The 17,435-nt window shown below is 37.4% G+C and overlaps 1 protein-coding gene across 3 annotated transcripts in view; it reads right to left on the bottom strand.

Moving 5' to 3' along the window:
- Positions 1–17,435, bottom strand: part of COL4A3 (collagen type IV alpha 3 chain) — an 84,622-nt gene that overhangs the window by 24,103 nt on the left and 43,084 nt on the right. For 2 of the 3 annotated variants that reach the window (XM_037406107.1, XM_037406106.1), the window contains 17 exons: positions 16,611–16,673; positions 16,083–16,118; positions 15,924–15,965; positions 14,398–14,475; positions 12,889–12,951; positions 12,586–12,642; positions 10,239–10,283; positions 8,798–8,851; positions 8,363–8,404; positions 6,936–7,023; positions 5,830–5,865; positions 5,318–5,482; positions 4,032–4,124; positions 3,167–3,262; positions 2,723–2,793; positions 1,345–1,533; positions 276–444 (listed from right to left, as the gene is read on the bottom strand). In XM_037406107.1, the coding sequence (XP_037262004.1) occupies positions 276–444; positions 1,345–1,533; positions 2,723–2,793; positions 3,167–3,262; positions 4,032–4,124; positions 5,318–5,482; positions 5,830–5,865; positions 6,936–7,023; positions 8,363–8,404; positions 8,798–8,851; positions 10,239–10,283; positions 12,586–12,642; positions 12,889–12,951; positions 14,398–14,475; positions 15,924–15,965; positions 16,083–16,118; positions 16,611–16,673 (1,387 nt within the window). Of the gene's footprint in view, positions 1–275; positions 445–1,344; positions 1,534–2,722; positions 2,794–3,166; positions 3,263–4,031; positions 4,125–5,317; positions 5,483–5,829; positions 5,866–6,935; positions 7,024–8,362; positions 8,405–8,797; positions 8,852–10,238; positions 10,284–12,585; positions 12,643–12,888; positions 12,952–14,397; positions 14,476–15,923; positions 15,966–16,068; positions 16,119–16,610; positions 16,674–17,435 lie in introns of those variants that run through there. The other variant, XM_037406109.1, reaches the window with a different exon arrangement.

The raw sequence follows: 17,435 nt of genomic DNA, 5'->3' as shown, positions 1-17,435 counted from the left end.
TTCAGTAACTTGCTCTGATCTTATAACTGACCCCACTCTGAGCAGGCCTTTGGACTAAAGACCTCATAGGATCCCTTCCAACCTCAATTAGTTTATGACTCTAAGACTTTTGTTCTCATCTCCAGCGGGACCGAAGTTGGAGTAACGCTGCAGAAATCTCATTGCAAGAAGAACAGAAAAACTTCCTATGTTTCATGAATTGCCTTTGACTTCAATCTATATCTGCAATTTCAATCAAGTAGTCTTTAAAATAGACAAAGCAGAAAGTTACAAACCAGTTTCTCCAGGTAATCCAGGTGGACCAGGTATTCCTTTAGAGCCTTTGAAACCTTTTACTCCTTGTGGTCCATATCCTGGCAGTCCAGGAAGCCCCATCTCTCCAGGAAGACCAAAACTGCCAGGCAATCCAGGTAGTCCTCTATCTCCTTTTGAACCAGCCAATCCCTATGAAAGATTACACGTGTGTGTACCAAGCATTACTTGCTTTCCACACCAGCTTTCACAACAATATGCCCGATTCTCTGAGAGTTACTTTGCATTACTTTAGTAACAGAGTAGCTCTGGTAACTAAAGGAAAATTTTTCCTCTGCTTTACCTGTGATTAAAAGAATATAAATTTTAATATAAATGGTTACAAATAGAGGGCTATTAAGAGGGAAATAGTACAAATAAGTACAACAACTTAATTTTTTTTAATTGCTGTGGCACTACACTGTACACTTTTTTCCTTTTTAAAACAGGTAACGATAAAAAAAACCACTTCAGCTCTGATTGTCCTTGAATACTGTGGAGTCAGGTTCAGAGACAGTTGCATCTGAATCACTTTAATGGTTTCTCAGCCAACACAATGCAATAATAATTGTTACTTTTTGTTTCTGTTTTGTTTGAACAAAGAGCTCTGCCCTAATGATTCTAGTTTTATGGTTGGTTTTCCCAGCTTTTGTGGTTTTTCTCAGCCCTTACTGAAGATCAACTCCTAAAGACTGAACAAGAAATATTGAATGATTTCCTCTTAAGCATTGTAAGTAGTCATGAAAACTGCCTTTCTTTATTGAATCTTATTAATCATAAGAATCCAAGATAATGATCCAATATAAATATCCAAACTAACACTACAATAGACTGCCGAGGTCTTTCAGCAACGTGTACCTACACAAACCTCACCTCTCTCTGGTATTATGTAAGAATATTTACTCTTATACTTTCATGCATCTTGGTTAAACGTATTGGCTGCTATATATTCAGTTAAAGTATCTGAATAGATAAAACAGACTATTATACAAGATATAAATACCGTCTTAGGTTTTCATGAATTCTATGTTAACTGCAAACAATGATACCCACCTCTTCACCTTTATAACCCTTGGATCCTTTAGAGCCAGGTCTTCCCAGAAATCCACTTGAACCTTTTCTTCCTTTGATTCCCCTGGACCCCGGATCTCCTCGCTCACCTTGTGGCCCTTCTGGATACACATCTCCTGGTTCACCTTTTGAGCCTTTATATCCTGGATCCCCTCTAAAACCTGGAGGTCCCTGGAACACAGTAATCAAAAGAGTTTCAGTGCTAGACATGTCAACTATTTTCAAGCTTTCTTTTTCTAAATTAAATACCCAAGCATGGTTCTCTCTATTATCTTTATTCACTGTAATGGCACACTTCAGTGAAGAGGGCTTTTCTTGTTTTGTTTGGTGGGGGTTTTCCCCCCTTTTTCTCCTGCCTTTACTCCTTTTGGCCCTGGTTATAATTTCATTTATGCTACCACGAGCAGGAATAATGCAGGATCGTTTAATGGATCAGACTGTTAGCTACCTGGTTGTGCTTTGGTGGCACAAAAAGAAGTACAAGAAAGTACCTTAAAATCTAATCAGAGATTTCTCCTCTACATAGAAATATCTCCTCAAGGACTCTGTAACTGCCAGTTGGCTCTGTTCAGAGTTAACTTTTCCTCTCCCTTCTCTCCCCCTCAGAGTACAAACCAGTTACTCTATCCCAGCCAAACCCAGTACAAACTGAAAGCACACTGGGCTCTCGTGATCTTGGATTCATGAATTCTCGGAAGCCTTATGGAAAAGCCTGTTAGCAGACTTATTCTGCATCTGTATGGCAACCACCACAATGAATATTTGTGCATAACATTTTTTAATTGGATAGTGCCAACTGTAATTTTCCATAAATAATTACTATTACAGGCACAAGTCAGAACAACCAAATGGTATGTCTGTGGCAGAAGATGTCAGCCTTCCCTCTTCATGTTTCCCAAAAGGGAATCTTCTTTGCACCCCTGAAAAGGGTATTATGAGAAGCCAGTTTCTCTGCACAGTTGGAGCTTTAGCAAGTCCTGAGTATGCTGGAAACAAGTGACGTCTGACAAAGGTCTGGGCACACAAAACTCTCTATTATGCTTTAGAGCCACTGCCATGATTATAGAATCACGCAGAGAAACAGAAGGTAACTGTAAACTACCCATACCAGGCAGGAAAAGCAGTCTAGCCACCATGAAATGCAGCATAGGGCTGCACTTCCTGCTGCACTGAGCAAAACAGGCTCCTGTAAAACTAGGTCAGCCATACCTACCTAGGCCTTCTGTGCAGATACGTTCATTACAACAGAAGGAAAACTGTTGAGATCATGCAGTATGACACTGAATGTAACACCAGCCATGAGGTTTCTCTGCAATAATTCTTGTGGGTTCTGAAAAATAATCTGAAAAACCAGTCTTACTTGAGCTCCTGGAAATCCCGGTGCTCCTGGAGAACCTGGAGGACCTTTCGGACCTGTTGTTCCTTCTCTACCTGCAAAAAAAAAGAGCATATTTTGAAAAGAAAAAGGCGAACAACATTTTGACAAGCTCCAATAACCACACCCAGCATTGAATGTTTCTGCTTGTTACATTGACTGTGTCATTACAGACTGACCTGGCTTCAGGCTGCACCCAAGCCTATTGGCATTCTGACCTCCTCTTTTTAAGGCTTGTGTTCATATTGGTGGATGGAGCGGCATCAGGCTCCCACACTCACCACAGTCTCACACACTGTGTGAGTGTGTGAGACTTGAACACAGCTAGTTCAAGGACTGCACGCTGCAGACATGCCCACACCCGATTCTCATGCTAAAAGCAAAATCACTGGCATTTCCTACTATCCTGTTAGAAACAAGATAATTTACCAGGCATGCCATCCTGGCCGTGTGGCCCAGGAGAACCAGGAAGACCAGGTATTCCCGGAATATAGATGCAATCAGTACACACGAAAGCTTCATCACCTAGAATGAAAATAATTCATCAGTTGTTCCACAGCGAGTCATTCCCAGGTTTAATAATGTGTTATGTAGTTTGTTATAGAGGATGGCCAACACTTTTTGGCCAGAGAGCGGCAGAATCACGTCTTTCATTTTATTGGAAGAACACTTCCAACACAGAACAAAATTACCTGTGGTCAGACAGTGAACCAGAACTGATTACATTTAATTGAAAATGCAGGAACATTCAGTTTAAATATCTTGATTCTTTTCAAGTCTAGTTTTAGTAAACCATTTGGATACAATAGCTCTACTGATAAGCCAAATTGTCTCAAAAGAAGAAAGGGACATAGGCTTCAAACTAACGTGGCTCCGTAACAGCCTGGGCAACTTTAATGATTAGCTAGTGGCAAAGAGATTCAGCAGCTCCTGTGGTGAAATTTGCAGGAGGAACCTTCTCTCAGAGAACAACTGTTAGTGTTGAACATAATAGAAGAATATGAAAATCCTACCAATCTGTACTAATTGTTTGTTCCAGTGAAGATCTACAACCTGCTGCGGTGCTGTACAACTAGTATGCAGCACTGGCACATGTATCTTAGCTGCCACTTTCTGTAAGGGGAGGAAGACATCTTGCCACCCCTAATGAATTTTCTTAAGTCCCTGAACTCATCACAGTTAGGAGGCTTAAGCACAGGCTTAAGAGGTAAATGACATTTAAAATTTCATGAGGATCCATGCAGATCACCAGATTGTACCATCTACTTCTGAGTGACAGTTTTCTGAAACTGACCTTTCATGCCAGTATCTCCTGGAGGTCCTGGAGGTCCTATACACCCTGGTTCTCCAGGAAGTCCTGGTAGGCCTGTTCCAAATGTTACTCTACCTGTTCAAGAAATGAGCACAGCACAATTACATAGGGAGATTATTCAGACAATTCTCTAGTAGCTAAGAGAAAAAAAAGTTGTAGGGAAGAGCTAGAGACAGTATTCTGATCCTTATGGGTCCCTTCCAACTTGAGATATTCATGATTCATTTAGAAGACAGAACTACCTGGACAAATCCAGAACACCTGTAATTGGAAGTACTTAAGGATAAATTCATCCATATTTAGGCAGACTGTTAGATCCATCTGTTTAGCCTTTAAAAAGCACAGTCCTTTCTGGGGAAAGTATTTCCATTTTATTTGAATCAGGGGAAACATAATTCTTTCTTTTAGCACAAATGGAAGGGAAACTTTTTTTTTAATCCTAGATTATTAATGCTGTTCATGTATCTTTGACAGAATTATTCTCCTGTATTTACTATTACTTTGGAAAAACAGAACATGCATCAAGCTCATCCTAAGGTAATATTTTTTGGGGATAGCTATGTTTTTCAAAGACAGAGAAAAGAGCACTACACTGGTATTGGTTCAGAAAAACTTGTGTTGCCATACCACATATAAAAGAAATACGATGCTGTTGGCACTCTTACTTAAAGAGGTATTCCTAGTCAATATGTTTTCTAGAAGTTTTATAAGCTGCTACTGCTTTATTTTAGTGCTGCCAGAACTCGAAACCTGCTCTAAGGCCCACTAAGACCTCAGAAGCATGCATGTGATTTCTCTAGCTTTCAGATTGGCCCATTCTGAATTTACTGTTACACATTTACTACAGCTTTTGGAAGAACAAATTTTAAGAACAGATTTTCTTGCATTAGTCTTTCCTGGGTTTACGTAGCAGATTTTTATAGTCACAGTTATACAAAGAGGTGAGAAATCTTTACATTGGGAAGTCATGCTATCTTCCCCACAGAATCTTATCAGTAATGGAGCACAGACCTTTGCTACATACGTGTTTCAATGAAAATCCTAACACAAAATTTCCAAAGAGAAATTATATTCACTCATATTACTCAAAATATACTCTACAAGTAACTTACCTCATATATTAGATATTGAGACAACTCTGAATTTCTTCTTTTTGATTATATATACAATACTGAATATATATACATATATATATACATGTATATGTATATATATATGTATATATCTACTATATATATATATATATACATACAATACCGAGAACTCACCTGGTTCTCCTGGAGGACCTGGTAATCCAACAGAGCCAGGCCTGCCAGTAATACCAGGTAGTCCTGGAGGTCCTACAATACACAAGCCGGTTTGTCCTTTCTCTCCTTTTGTTCCTTTTGGTCCAGGAAATCCTGGAGGACCTCTCAAACCAGGTCTTGATACACCTAGCCGAAGAGGGAAAAGCCCAACAATGAAGTTAAAGAGGAAATGGAATTTCAAAGCAAAGAAAGCACTCAACAGGATGAGTGAGAGACAAACATACTGAATTCATCCCACAAATCTCGTTCATCTTGTAACATATTAAATAACCACAATGGAAATGTAAAGACATTTTAAAAATTATCTTTAACCTCTCTTTAAATACTTGGCCCATCAAAGCTTTGGGTGACAATTTTTTACCACTTGAAATATGTTTAAAATCATCTGAAATTACAATTGCACCGAGCTGATTCAGTATAACAGACAGGAGGAACAACCTATTTTATTGTTGGTACTGGATCATTACACATACCTGGTCTACCAGCATCTCCAGGAGGACCCGGTGGTCCTGCAAAAGCAACGTGTTTAGAACTTAGTTAAAACACTGCATACTTTGCAAAGCCACTAGTCAATAATATTGACTGCCACCTTTGGGCTTCTGCATTTAAAGCTTATTTTAAGAATTTGGTTTTGCCTCAGTAAGCATCTACTACTTATGCAACTGTTGCATACTGACAATTCTCATTGAAATCTGGCAAGATATGGATGTTTACAACACGTAGGAATAGGATCCACCACATTGATCTTAGGTGGGGGTACACTCAATTGCTTGAAAATGACTTAAAAGCCTGCAAACTTGCTTCTTTTTGCCTTTATTATTTGCTTTAGTAAATATACCACCTCTTAACAATGCACTAATATCTTTGCAAGGCTCAGTTTCCCTGCTGCCATCCCTTGGAAGTATGCAAGTAGATTTATAACAACAAAGCATATTTACTGAATGCAACACAATCACTTGGATACGTAAATATTCACAAAATACAGAAGGCAAGGCCTTGCTGGATGAGTATGAGATATAGACTACAAGATGCTGCCTCAGAGTTTGGCCCACAAGTCCTTGTTATATTGTGACACAGATGTGTATTACTACAAATAATAAATCAGTACATTTTAATTTTACAGCATGGCCAAAACAAAAAAACTTGCAGATTGTTATAATTTAAGAAAGATAGGCAATAAAAATAGCATAAGACAAATCACAACAGCTCAAAAAAAAAAAGCAAGCATGACCTTTAACAGAAGACTTACAGCCCTGATGTGGTCTGCCTATGGCATATACAAATAACATGCTGATGCAGTAATCCGCTAAGGTCATGAGACAGGATGTCAGGGAGCTTAGGTGCTCAACTCAATTATCTGCACAAAGAAGTGTGCCAGCTTCATTATTTTTTAAAAGGAAATATGGCCATAAATCAAAGCCTTAGGATACATTTCAATTCTGCAATTTGATAGGAGTAACATGGAAATATTCTTGTAAGGGCAGAAGCAGGTTGCTGGCTGCTCAAAAACCTAGCTAGCAACACACCCTCTGAGTGGAAAGCTCTTGCTAAAAGAGTCTAGTTTTGATGTCCCACTCACCAGGCATGCCGCGCTGACCTCTTGGTCCTGGAGGTCCAGGGGGTCCCTCATCTCCTTTTTCACCAATTGCATTATCATAATACTCCGTCTTAAGAGAAAGATGGCAAGTATGAAGGGAAAAGCACAGTACCTCATATTGAGCATTTTGTTAGAACAATGTTATGATCTCATTCATAACTTTGATGTTGTGATACCATGAGAATTTCTAATCACACAGTATTTCCAAGCAGCCAGAAATGAAGTCATAGTTGTTATACACAGATAATACCAAGAGACCTGTACAAATAGATGAGGCTGGGATTTTGGCTAAACTCCTCGACTCCCAGAGAACTCCACTGCCTGCAGATGCAGTTACACAGGCAAGGTATAAGCTGGAGACCCAATTGTGAATATTACAGCATCATGAAATGAAAAATACTCTTGAAAGAAATCTCTAGGAATCACTTAGTTTATTCCACTGCCTCAAAGCAGCACCACCTCTGTCTAGACTACTCTTCTAAATAATAATAATGAAACCAGACAAAAATCAACCACTTAAATCACACATGCATTAAAAAGTCATTCCTATAAAAAGTAATATTCAATTTATTGACGTTTAGTATCATGACGTTTCAAAGTTTCTACAAGTTATAGACAAAAATCAAAAGGCAATTTGCAGTAACTTTTTTTTTTTTTTTTTTTTTTTTTTTTTTTTTTTTACAACTACAAATTTTTGCTCTTTTCTGGATTAATTTGCATGGGCATCATTAGTGGCAAATCAGTATTATTATAATTCCTGTGCCTTCATATACAAATATCACACTGAAATTTAAACTACCTACTAATGCACCAAATTTAAAATTAATAAAAAACTGCTTAAAATTCAGAATTTTTATGTTTCTCCTCTAGATTTTTTGAAAAAAAGTGGGGTTTTAGTACTCTGACAATATTACAAATGATTCAGCTTATTATAAAATTATTTCTTTTGAACAATTTGGGCAGAAGGTTTCCATTAAGTGTGCATGGGGCATTTAAGAAAGCCACTAGCGAGACAGCATGACTAGACAAAGAAATTGTACTCGCAGCATCTCTTGCTTTCTTTAAAAGGTCTTCTTCGGATTTTAAAAATAACATCACCTATTCTGGAACTGGTTAGAGATTGGTTTAAAAATCAACTCCTGTGAATTTTTGTAACTGCTCTGTGACAGTCCAGACTTCTGCTAAAATTGCTAGAACTGAGTGAGGTCTAACCAGGCCCTCATCATGTATCCAACTCCACATGAAGGAAGATGCCATCTCTGTGAGACTCCCAGCAACATCAGTACGTCAAGAAAGCTATGCCTCTATTAGCATCAAGGGACATCTGTTATTGCCTCATACAGCCAGTTCGGCTTATTTTTATTCTAATGGTTTATAAAAAAGATATAATGAAGATAGTTTACACTTACTTGACCAGAAGCTCCAGGTGGACCTTTCATCCCTTTCATCCCCTTCATCAAAGGACAGAGATGGGTTTATTTATTAAAACAATACATTACATGAAATTTGGTACCCACTGTTACTTCCGTACATTGCTTATAACATTAAATGAAAACTTCTGCTCCTGACCAGTCCTTCACCAACCCTGTCTCTGTTCCTTACACCACTGTTCAGCCACATACACCAAAAACTACAGGAAAACATCAGCAGGCATAGATGGACACCAGTTCAGACACGTGATCTATTTCAGCTGATCCATTCCCTATTCCATGATATCATGACTTGTCATCTGTTAGGTAAATTAAAACATATTGTATACACAGTGATAAATAAAACAAAATAATAACCCCAAAACATATCTTATTCTCACCCTCAAAAGCAACAACAAAACCATTAGACAATACCTTAGCTCCTTGCCTTCCAGCCAGTCCTGGTTCGCCCTGTTCCCCCTTTTGTCCCTGCAGGTGACAGCACACAATTTTATGAGGATTAATCTCTTAGCACTGTCATCAGTAAGATTTAAAATGGAAAGTTTTCATCTTTCATGGTGATGGCAAGGTGAATGTGACTTACTCAAGGGAAGAAATCTCAGGGAAAGACTGCATTTGGGGTACATTTCCATATTGGTGGCAAATATTGCATGTCTTTCATCCAAACCTGGCTTTGTAATGGCACACTCCATCAATCCCCAGGTGGAGCTGCTCTGGGTAACACAAGTGTAGGAGGTTCTGGTTTGTTCTCCCTCTGCAAACTACTATTTCTGAAAGGGGAGAAACTGAACACAATGTGAGACACTCACATTCACAGCTCCCTCTCCCAGAACTTGGCCAGTCTGCATGACGGTGCTGATCTCAACAGGTGTCAGCAAGACCAGGAGGGAAAACAGTGCTGACTGCTCCTAAGGCTTTCTGCAAGTGCATACATGCCAGGAAAAGGGGCTTCTCAGAGGCTTACGCAGTTGAATGCACTGTTAGTTAGTAAAGTTGAAATATGAACAGAGCAATATCTTTGTCATGACCGGAAGTTTTCTTTCTGTTAGCTGAGACAGTAGAGCTTTGCAGTCTCATTCCACATCCTTTGTCAAACTGGAATGCGTTTAGACTGTCTGCTAAGGTTGTTTTGGCATGATGATGTTTTCATAAGATAGATGTGAAAAGGGCTATTCTGACAGTAAGAATTGTGATATTTGTAAGGTCACTGTGACCCTAATGATGTTGTTAAAGGGGAAGAAGTGTAAAAAAAAAAAAACCAACAAAAAAACATTTGAACAACTTTAGCTTTTAAAGTTGTAACCAAACAAGATCATTTTGGTTATAAAACAGAGTATCTTAAGAATTACATGATGACAAGATGACACTTTTATTTCTATCAGTCAACTTGTTTCAGGCCAAGGCAGCTGTGACCTTGACAATAACTTTTCTTTGTAAAAGAATGTCTTTGATTCTAGTGATCAAAAATCATTCGTTTTGCTTCTTGATTAATGCTGAAGATATAACCCTTTTGCAAAAGTTTCAGTATGACTAACCAGAATTCAACTCAGTAGAATTAATTTTACATAACTTGGACCGTGTCTCAAACTTATTAGCTAGTCAGCAGCAAGCAACAGGTCTTTTTATTTTACACAGAAGAGACATCATCTGTGAGATGAGCTTCTCTTTCCTGCATAAATCTGTGAGGACAGGGTATGTCCCAAGGCCAGCCGTGTGAAAGGGAATGTTTCACAGTGTATGCAAATCAACATTTTCAAACACATTCTGCAACGTGAAAAAGCTGCAGCAGGAAGATATCACTGTGCTAAACAGACCACTGTTACTTAGAAAGTGTTTAGAAGGCTTCCTTCATTACCGGTAAGCCAGGTGGACCTGGGGCACCGTCTTTTCCAGGTTTACCCTACAAAGGTAAAACAAAAAATAAAATAAAAAAATTAAAATCAAAAGAGGGGTCATTGCATTCAAAAAGCAACAACTACATGCTGTGTATATAACTGTATTTTACGTCTTTATAAATTTTGAAAAGCCATTAAGGTTATTTTTTAAATGTTCAATATTTCTAATTATAACCAACGTTCATAAAACTCTACAAAACGGGGATTAAGATATTCCCTGAATATTTCTCCTCCCATGGAAGATTAGTTGAAGCAGACACTTCACTAGCACAAAGTGCCAGGCAAGTGCAGAAATCTTGGTGCAAAATCAGGTCCTTGCAGAAGCATAACAAATAAAAAAACCCCACCAATACAGCAGCTAGTATCATTTCTAATGGTGAGCATGAAAAGATACTGAAGGGAAACTTTTCTCTTACAGGAAATGGGGTTAAGAGATGACTTGAAGAGAAATTATTTAATGAAAAAGAATGCACTTCAAAAGGTATTTGAAATAGGACAGTAGACAGAAAAGTGAAAAAAGAAGGCAGCAAGCCAGAGTTATCTGCTGTCTCCTATGGTACACAGTGAATTAGGCAGCTGTCTGCTGAAGTCCTGGTATCTAGGTGTGGCAACAACACATGTTAAGCAATTCATAACAATAACAACAAAAAAGACAACAAATGGAAGGGAAAGAAGGGGGGGCAAATGGGCAGAAAAACAGAAAGAAAAGAAAAGATAAAAGGGAGGTGGAAGATTCTGAGCTCAGAACAACAGGGAAGAAAGAACCTTTTAGAAATCGTTTTTGCACAGAATAAATCACTGAAACATAAAAAAAATTTGAAAAAGATGGCCAGACCATGAATCGGGATGTAAACACCAGAAAAAACAGCAATACTCAAAAGATGGCAGAACTAAACCACAGGTGATACTCTGGAAGAGAAGAAGGGGAGCTGGAATGATATCACCAAAGGTTCAAAAATCGCACAAAATAGTATTTTTTTCAAGAACATAAAATACACAGCCATTTGATATTTTGTGCTCACTGATGTAATTTCAATAGCAAAAGGAAACATTTTGTTTTCATTTTAGACTAACCAGTCAGTCAGTGTCTTAACAAATTTTTATTTCCTTAGCATTCTTCAAGGTCAATAGGCAGAAAAGCAAGGATGCCTTACTTTCTCCACAAAGAAGGAAGGGAGGAATCAGTTAAGAAGAGTTCTAGAAAATACTGCATGACAAGACAGGGCTTTTGCAAACAGAAGGGATAATATGGAAGAAACACAGAAGATGGAGGAAGAATAACACACATGGGATAGCAAGAACTTTTAGTACTTTACACCAGTAACTCAAAATTTTTATAATGTATATGAATAATAACAATCAAGTTGCTCTAGAGTACCATAATCATTATAGCACCATACAACTGAAGGAAGAACAATCTACAGGTAGTATTGGTCTTGTCTTTCTGCCTTTCATTATGGAAGAGAACTCATTGCAGCCACAAGAATAATGGGGAAAGTTTCAAAATATATATGTTTGGACTGAAACACTTAGTTTGAAAATTGTTTTTCTTAATATTGCTTTCAAAATGTATTTGGAATCAAGACGTTTTATTCAGAAAATGTCATGCAAGATTTTGATTTATTTGGATATTTTACAGTTCTCCCCTGACTACATATTGGTAAAGTTATGAATTCATACATTTTTAGTTACTAAGAACCCACATCTTTCATTGTTTAGCTTTTATCTGAAAGTTTGAAAGCCATTTGAATGCAAAATGGTAACTTACGATATAACTCTCTTCAAAATGTAGATATTCTCAAGTAAATTCTAATGTGTATGCTTTTTAAAATAAACATGATTTTTTCCTCATATTATCCTGTTAACAGAATAACTCTCTTATGACAACTTTTTTCATGTCTCCACACACCTGCTGGTTGAGCGTAATAACTTATGTCTGCTGCCTTAACTAAACCCAACGTTTATAATTCTCTTCTACATATACACTGGCACTATAAAGCCAGTACATGTTCAGAAGAACACTTTTTTTTTTTTTTTAAACGAAGTTTCAACAGTAGAACCTTTACAGCAAAACAAATAGAGGTGCATCCACCAACAACTGACCTTTACTTCATGTACTCATGGTATGTGAACTTCTAAGAATTGTCAAGTTTTCAGCTCTCTAGTCTAGTTTACTGGATGAAAGAGCTTTTGAATCGAAGAAAATTTGCTCTGACTGGCATTGAAAGAATAACTGGAGAGCAACACTAGTGCAAAACTGCTGTACAGAAAATACTAACAGATGCGTATTCAATTGTTTGCACATACCTGGGCTCCAGGTTCTCCTCGATCACCCTTTTCACTTTCAGAATCACCAACCGGCCCCTGTAACAAAACCACACTCAAGATACACATATTTTGAGAGTCACATTTTGTAAATTAAATATACCTTTTATAATTTTTTTGTTTAATAAAGTGTAAAAACAAAGTACAGCTAGAATACTCTTAATAGGTATTCTATTCATTAAAGGTTGGAATAAGTACTGTAAATACTGGACTCTTAGGAGTAGCATTTACTAGGTGATGCTGCCTGAACATCTGGATTTAAGGGATTTATTCCTGGTCACTTACTGTAAACCCCATTGGCCCTGGAAGTCCTCTTGATCCTTTTTCTCCTTTCTCTCCTTTCAAATCCTATTACACAGAAAATAAAAATTCAGTATGGCTTCTTGGGTTTTTTTGTGCTTACCATAACATTCATGTTTTACAAACAAGAAATCCTTATGTCACCAGCAAGCTTCTTTAAGCAGAGACAGTTCTACTTAAATGACTAAGAAACAGAACTTCATATTGGTGCTCCTGCCTAGGTCTATGATGTTTGAAAAGAAACTGGCTCTGCACATATTTCGGAACATAGCGAGCTCAAAACAGCCTACCTGTGATTGCAGGCAAAGGAATTTCAGTAAATACCCCAGACATGGCAACAAATTGCAAGCAAAAACCAAATAAACCTTAATTGCTTCACTGGAGCTACAGCTACCTCCAATATGTAAATGCAGTATCTACCCACACAATATTTGCCTCTGTGGGCTCAAGATTGGATTAGCCTGCTGTGTAGTACTATTATGTATTAGGCCACATCCTCAGGTCATTGTAAAGGCAAAGTTTATGGGCTGCCTAATTATTAAGCAATTAGACTCATGCCCCAAACTACTTATGTAAGTTTTGAGGGGTTTTTAAACCTTAACGCACAATGTCTCTGGAAAATTGCCATTCCCCCTGAATAAATTGCCACAGCTGTGACTGGGAAGTGCTCCAGATGGTCCATATCTGATTTAAACAGGGAAGAGCTGCTGTGCCTAAAAGAAGAGACAGATTGCAGAAGCAAAGTTCAGCCTTTCCTCATACAGTCTTGATGCAAAATTCACTTTTTATTTTAGTACATAATGGAGAAGGAGTTTTGATAACTCCATGTATTAAGATGCAAATTAATAAAGGAAAACAGAGTCAAGAATAAGCTGAAGACTTGTTCTGTTAGTATGTGAAGGCTTAAAAATGTGTACCTGTTTAAGTTCTATATGAGAAGAAAATGCAAGAATTTTAATTCACAAAACAATATTTAAAATGAAAGCTAGATCAGAGTATTTCTCCAATACTCATTGTTTTTCCAACACTTTTCCATGTTCCAGTAAACACAATGAGAAAATAAACTATGAAATGTACATGTTGTAAGCTTTTGTGAAACTCTGGTAGCTCAGAGTCCTGATATTTTCAGTGACAAGGCCCAGAGGTCAACACAGCTGTGGCTTTGATAGCCATTCAGAAAAATCCATGTTGATTTGGTGAAGCTAAAAGTGATTTACTCTTCATGTACTTAGAGATCCACAGCAGGTGGGTTACTAATAAGCACTTAGCATTCCACTGGTATTATGCAGATGTTCACGTGAATACACAGGCTTCAGCTGAGCTGGCTCTACAGACACACTCTAGGAAGAGCTTAGTATCTAACTAAACAAGTCCAAAAAACTCTTAGGATGGGTAAAAGGAAATGTTACTGGAACAATGAAAATTAAAATGCCCTCTCAAAGTAAAACCTAGTAAAACAGATTATCTGAACGTGATGTTTAATGATTTTACTACCGTCATGTTGTCTGGTCCACTTAATGTCACAATAACTGTTCCTGGTGGTCCAGGGGGTCCCGTTAATCCAGTGTCACCCTTGAAAGAAAAAAAGAAAAATAGAGCAAATGCAAGCAGCAGTGTGTTTCAAACTACTATTGCTATACTTTTGAGATTGTGAAAATTTTTCTGCCATTACACTTAGCTGTTGATAGAGTAACACTTTGCTTGCTATTTGTCTTCCAATAAAAAAGTCATATGGAAGACTTCAGACTACCGTGACAAACTTCTAGCTGAGAAATATAAAAATGCATATGCAAATTTTAGCTTAAATTTTTAACTTTTATTTTAAATTAGCTTACAATTTGCTTATTTAAAAAGGTTATACTTTTATTTCATGTAGAGTGAAAAGGGTTGTATCTCCTTGATTATAATTTTTGTCTCAATTTGACTAAGCGAATCAATAAAATACATGAACAGTTTTTGGTGACATCCTCAAAAATGCAGTCTGTGTGTTACAGGGAGATGACTTCAATATAGTGCTGACAGATAAGATTAGCTTTCATATTTCCTTAAACAAAAACCTTAATATTGCAGTACACTTTTTCACTAGGGATCTTTTAGAACAGGGGAAGTCCTAAATGTGATCTTTCCTGTGGACCTCAATAAAACAACATCCATAATTTCCAGTGATTTTAATTAAGCCTTTGTTGAATGCCTTTACATGCACTTGCAGCATAACAGCAAAGAATGCATCACACTCACAAGGAAGAAAGATGCTCCATGGTCACCTGAGCTAGTGCTAATGAATAATCAGTTCTATTTACAGAAGTTTTTCCAGGAAAATCCTAGAACATTCCCAGTAGTAATTACAAAGTTAAAACCAACCCCACTGTCAGATAGGGCTGCTTCAGTTCACAGCTGAATTTTTGCAGGTCAGTTAGCATTATGAGATGCCTCAAGTTCCTGAAAGCATCCTGTAAGGACATTCAGATGGACTACACTAGTCCTCCAACTGCAGGCTGAGGTCCTGAGAGACAATATATTCATTCGTAGTCATTTCTAGCTTAATGTCAATTATACAGGGAATATGGATGACAAGTCATCCAATTTCTATTCAAAATCTGGGAGGTTTTCTAGCATCATAAAGCCTGACACTGAAAAGATGTTGGCCATAAGAAGTTGTGAGTCTACAGATGCTCTATATTTACCAATGTTTACAAGCTTAGATAAGCATTTAGATACACCGTGCAAATTATATAGAAGTTAATTTTTATGCTATGTGTTAGTAAATATTAACTACTGGCTCCTTTTAGGTTTCTACCCTTCCATCAGGAAGTTTATATCATTAGCTTTTATGTGAAAACAGTTTGTCCTTCAATATTAATTGCCATGTTTTCATTGTCCAATAGAACACTTCCACAGATACACTGAAAATTTTTATTTCACAGTACTTACTTACCCAAACATTTCCCCATAGTATAACAAAACCCCCCAGAAAACAGAAACAAACCAGAAAAAAAATGTTAAGCATTTTATACAATTACCTTTCTTCCTTTGGTTCCTATCACTTTCAGTCCCATAAGACCCTGTAAAAAAACCCAAACCCCTAAATGTTATTTTAGTTTTAAAAACACCTATAAATTGAGTTAATTGATGTTACACATAATAGGAAGTTTTCATTTTTATTACCAATCTGAGACTACCTTAGGTCCAGGAGGTCCTGCTACCCCTGGCATGCCCTAAAAAAAGGAAAAATTAAAAAAAAAATCCTTAACACAAAAAATTACACTCTTCAGCACCAATATAGGCGTTTTGAAGTACCCAGTTTTCACATGAGTGATACCACTGTTTTTATTCTTTTTTCCACCTTTACAACCATAAGTTGTTGTGAGTGGGTGACAGAATGCCTATATAATCTAGTTGCAAACATATACATCTCTCACAGTTATACACATTAGTATTTAAAGTGAATTTATGGGTAATTATTTGAAAATTAAAACATGCCTACATGGACAAGGATGCTTCTGAAAACATGAAAGTGCATAAAAATAATTAAAAGAAACTGAAAAAAAATATCAGATGTGTGCAGAAGGATATGGATGTTGCATACACATGTCTCTTGACCTCAAACAAGTCTGGGAGGGTCAGATACTTGTACTTGTGCAATTCCATAGGTTTCTAGCAAAAAATCAAAGGTTAAAGTACCAAGTGAGACAGAAGTTCATACTCACTGAAGCTCCTGGAGGGCCCTGTGGTCCAAGTTCTCCAGGGTACCCTTGAGCACCCTGGACACCCTGCATATTAAAAGAGAAACAGGAGTAAATACCCTGGCAAGATTGTGAGCAAACCACAATGCTAAATTCAATGGACTGAATAACAAACAGAGGAGCCGCACTGCCTCTGGATTTCCTTTTCATGTCTCAGGATAACACAGAAGTATAATCCCTCCTCACTGCTTCATTGGTTGGCGTATGTTTTGAAACATGAGAAAACATATCTGTTCTAAAACTAAACTACTCAAGTGAGGATGTATGTCCTGTTTAACTGTGGACGTTCTCATAGTCCATACAGTCCCACTGCTAGCCCTAATAAGCCTCTAATCTTTTGAATATTCTATGAAATAAGTTCTATACTTTAAAGCTTTATTTTCAAAAAAATGAAAAATTAAAAATTATTATTTTCCTTTTAATTCAATGTCCTCCATTTATTGTAACAGTCAAAAGAAATGTCTGCTCTGCCTTCTCCTATCAATCTCCATTTTAAAAATATGGATCATAATGTCCTTTGTTACTACTACAGAAGTTGAGCTGTTCTAATCTGTTCAGTCTTACTTCATGGGGAATTTTTGCAGTTGGACTAGGTGGTCATTGTAGGTTCCTTCCCACTGAACTATTCTGTTCTATTCTGTATGTAGGGGAAACCCTCCAAATGTGTTACCAGTTTTTCTCCATGTCTAAAGTTTTGTTGGTTGTCTGCAACCTGACTTCCCTACCTCACTTCACTAACAAAGAATGGAAACTATCAGTTCTGATGGCAAAATGAATTACTATTGTCTT

This window comes from Falco rusticolus, chromosome 13, assembly GCF_015220075.1.
Source record: "Falco rusticolus isolate bFalRus1 chromosome 13, bFalRus1.pri, whole genome shotgun sequence".
Classification (NCBI taxonomy): Eukaryota; Metazoa; Chordata; class Aves; order Falconiformes; family Falconidae; genus Falco; species Falco rusticolus.
The sequence above is the reverse complement of the archived record's forward strand: the minus strand, read 5'-3'. Positions and strand labels throughout refer to the sequence as shown.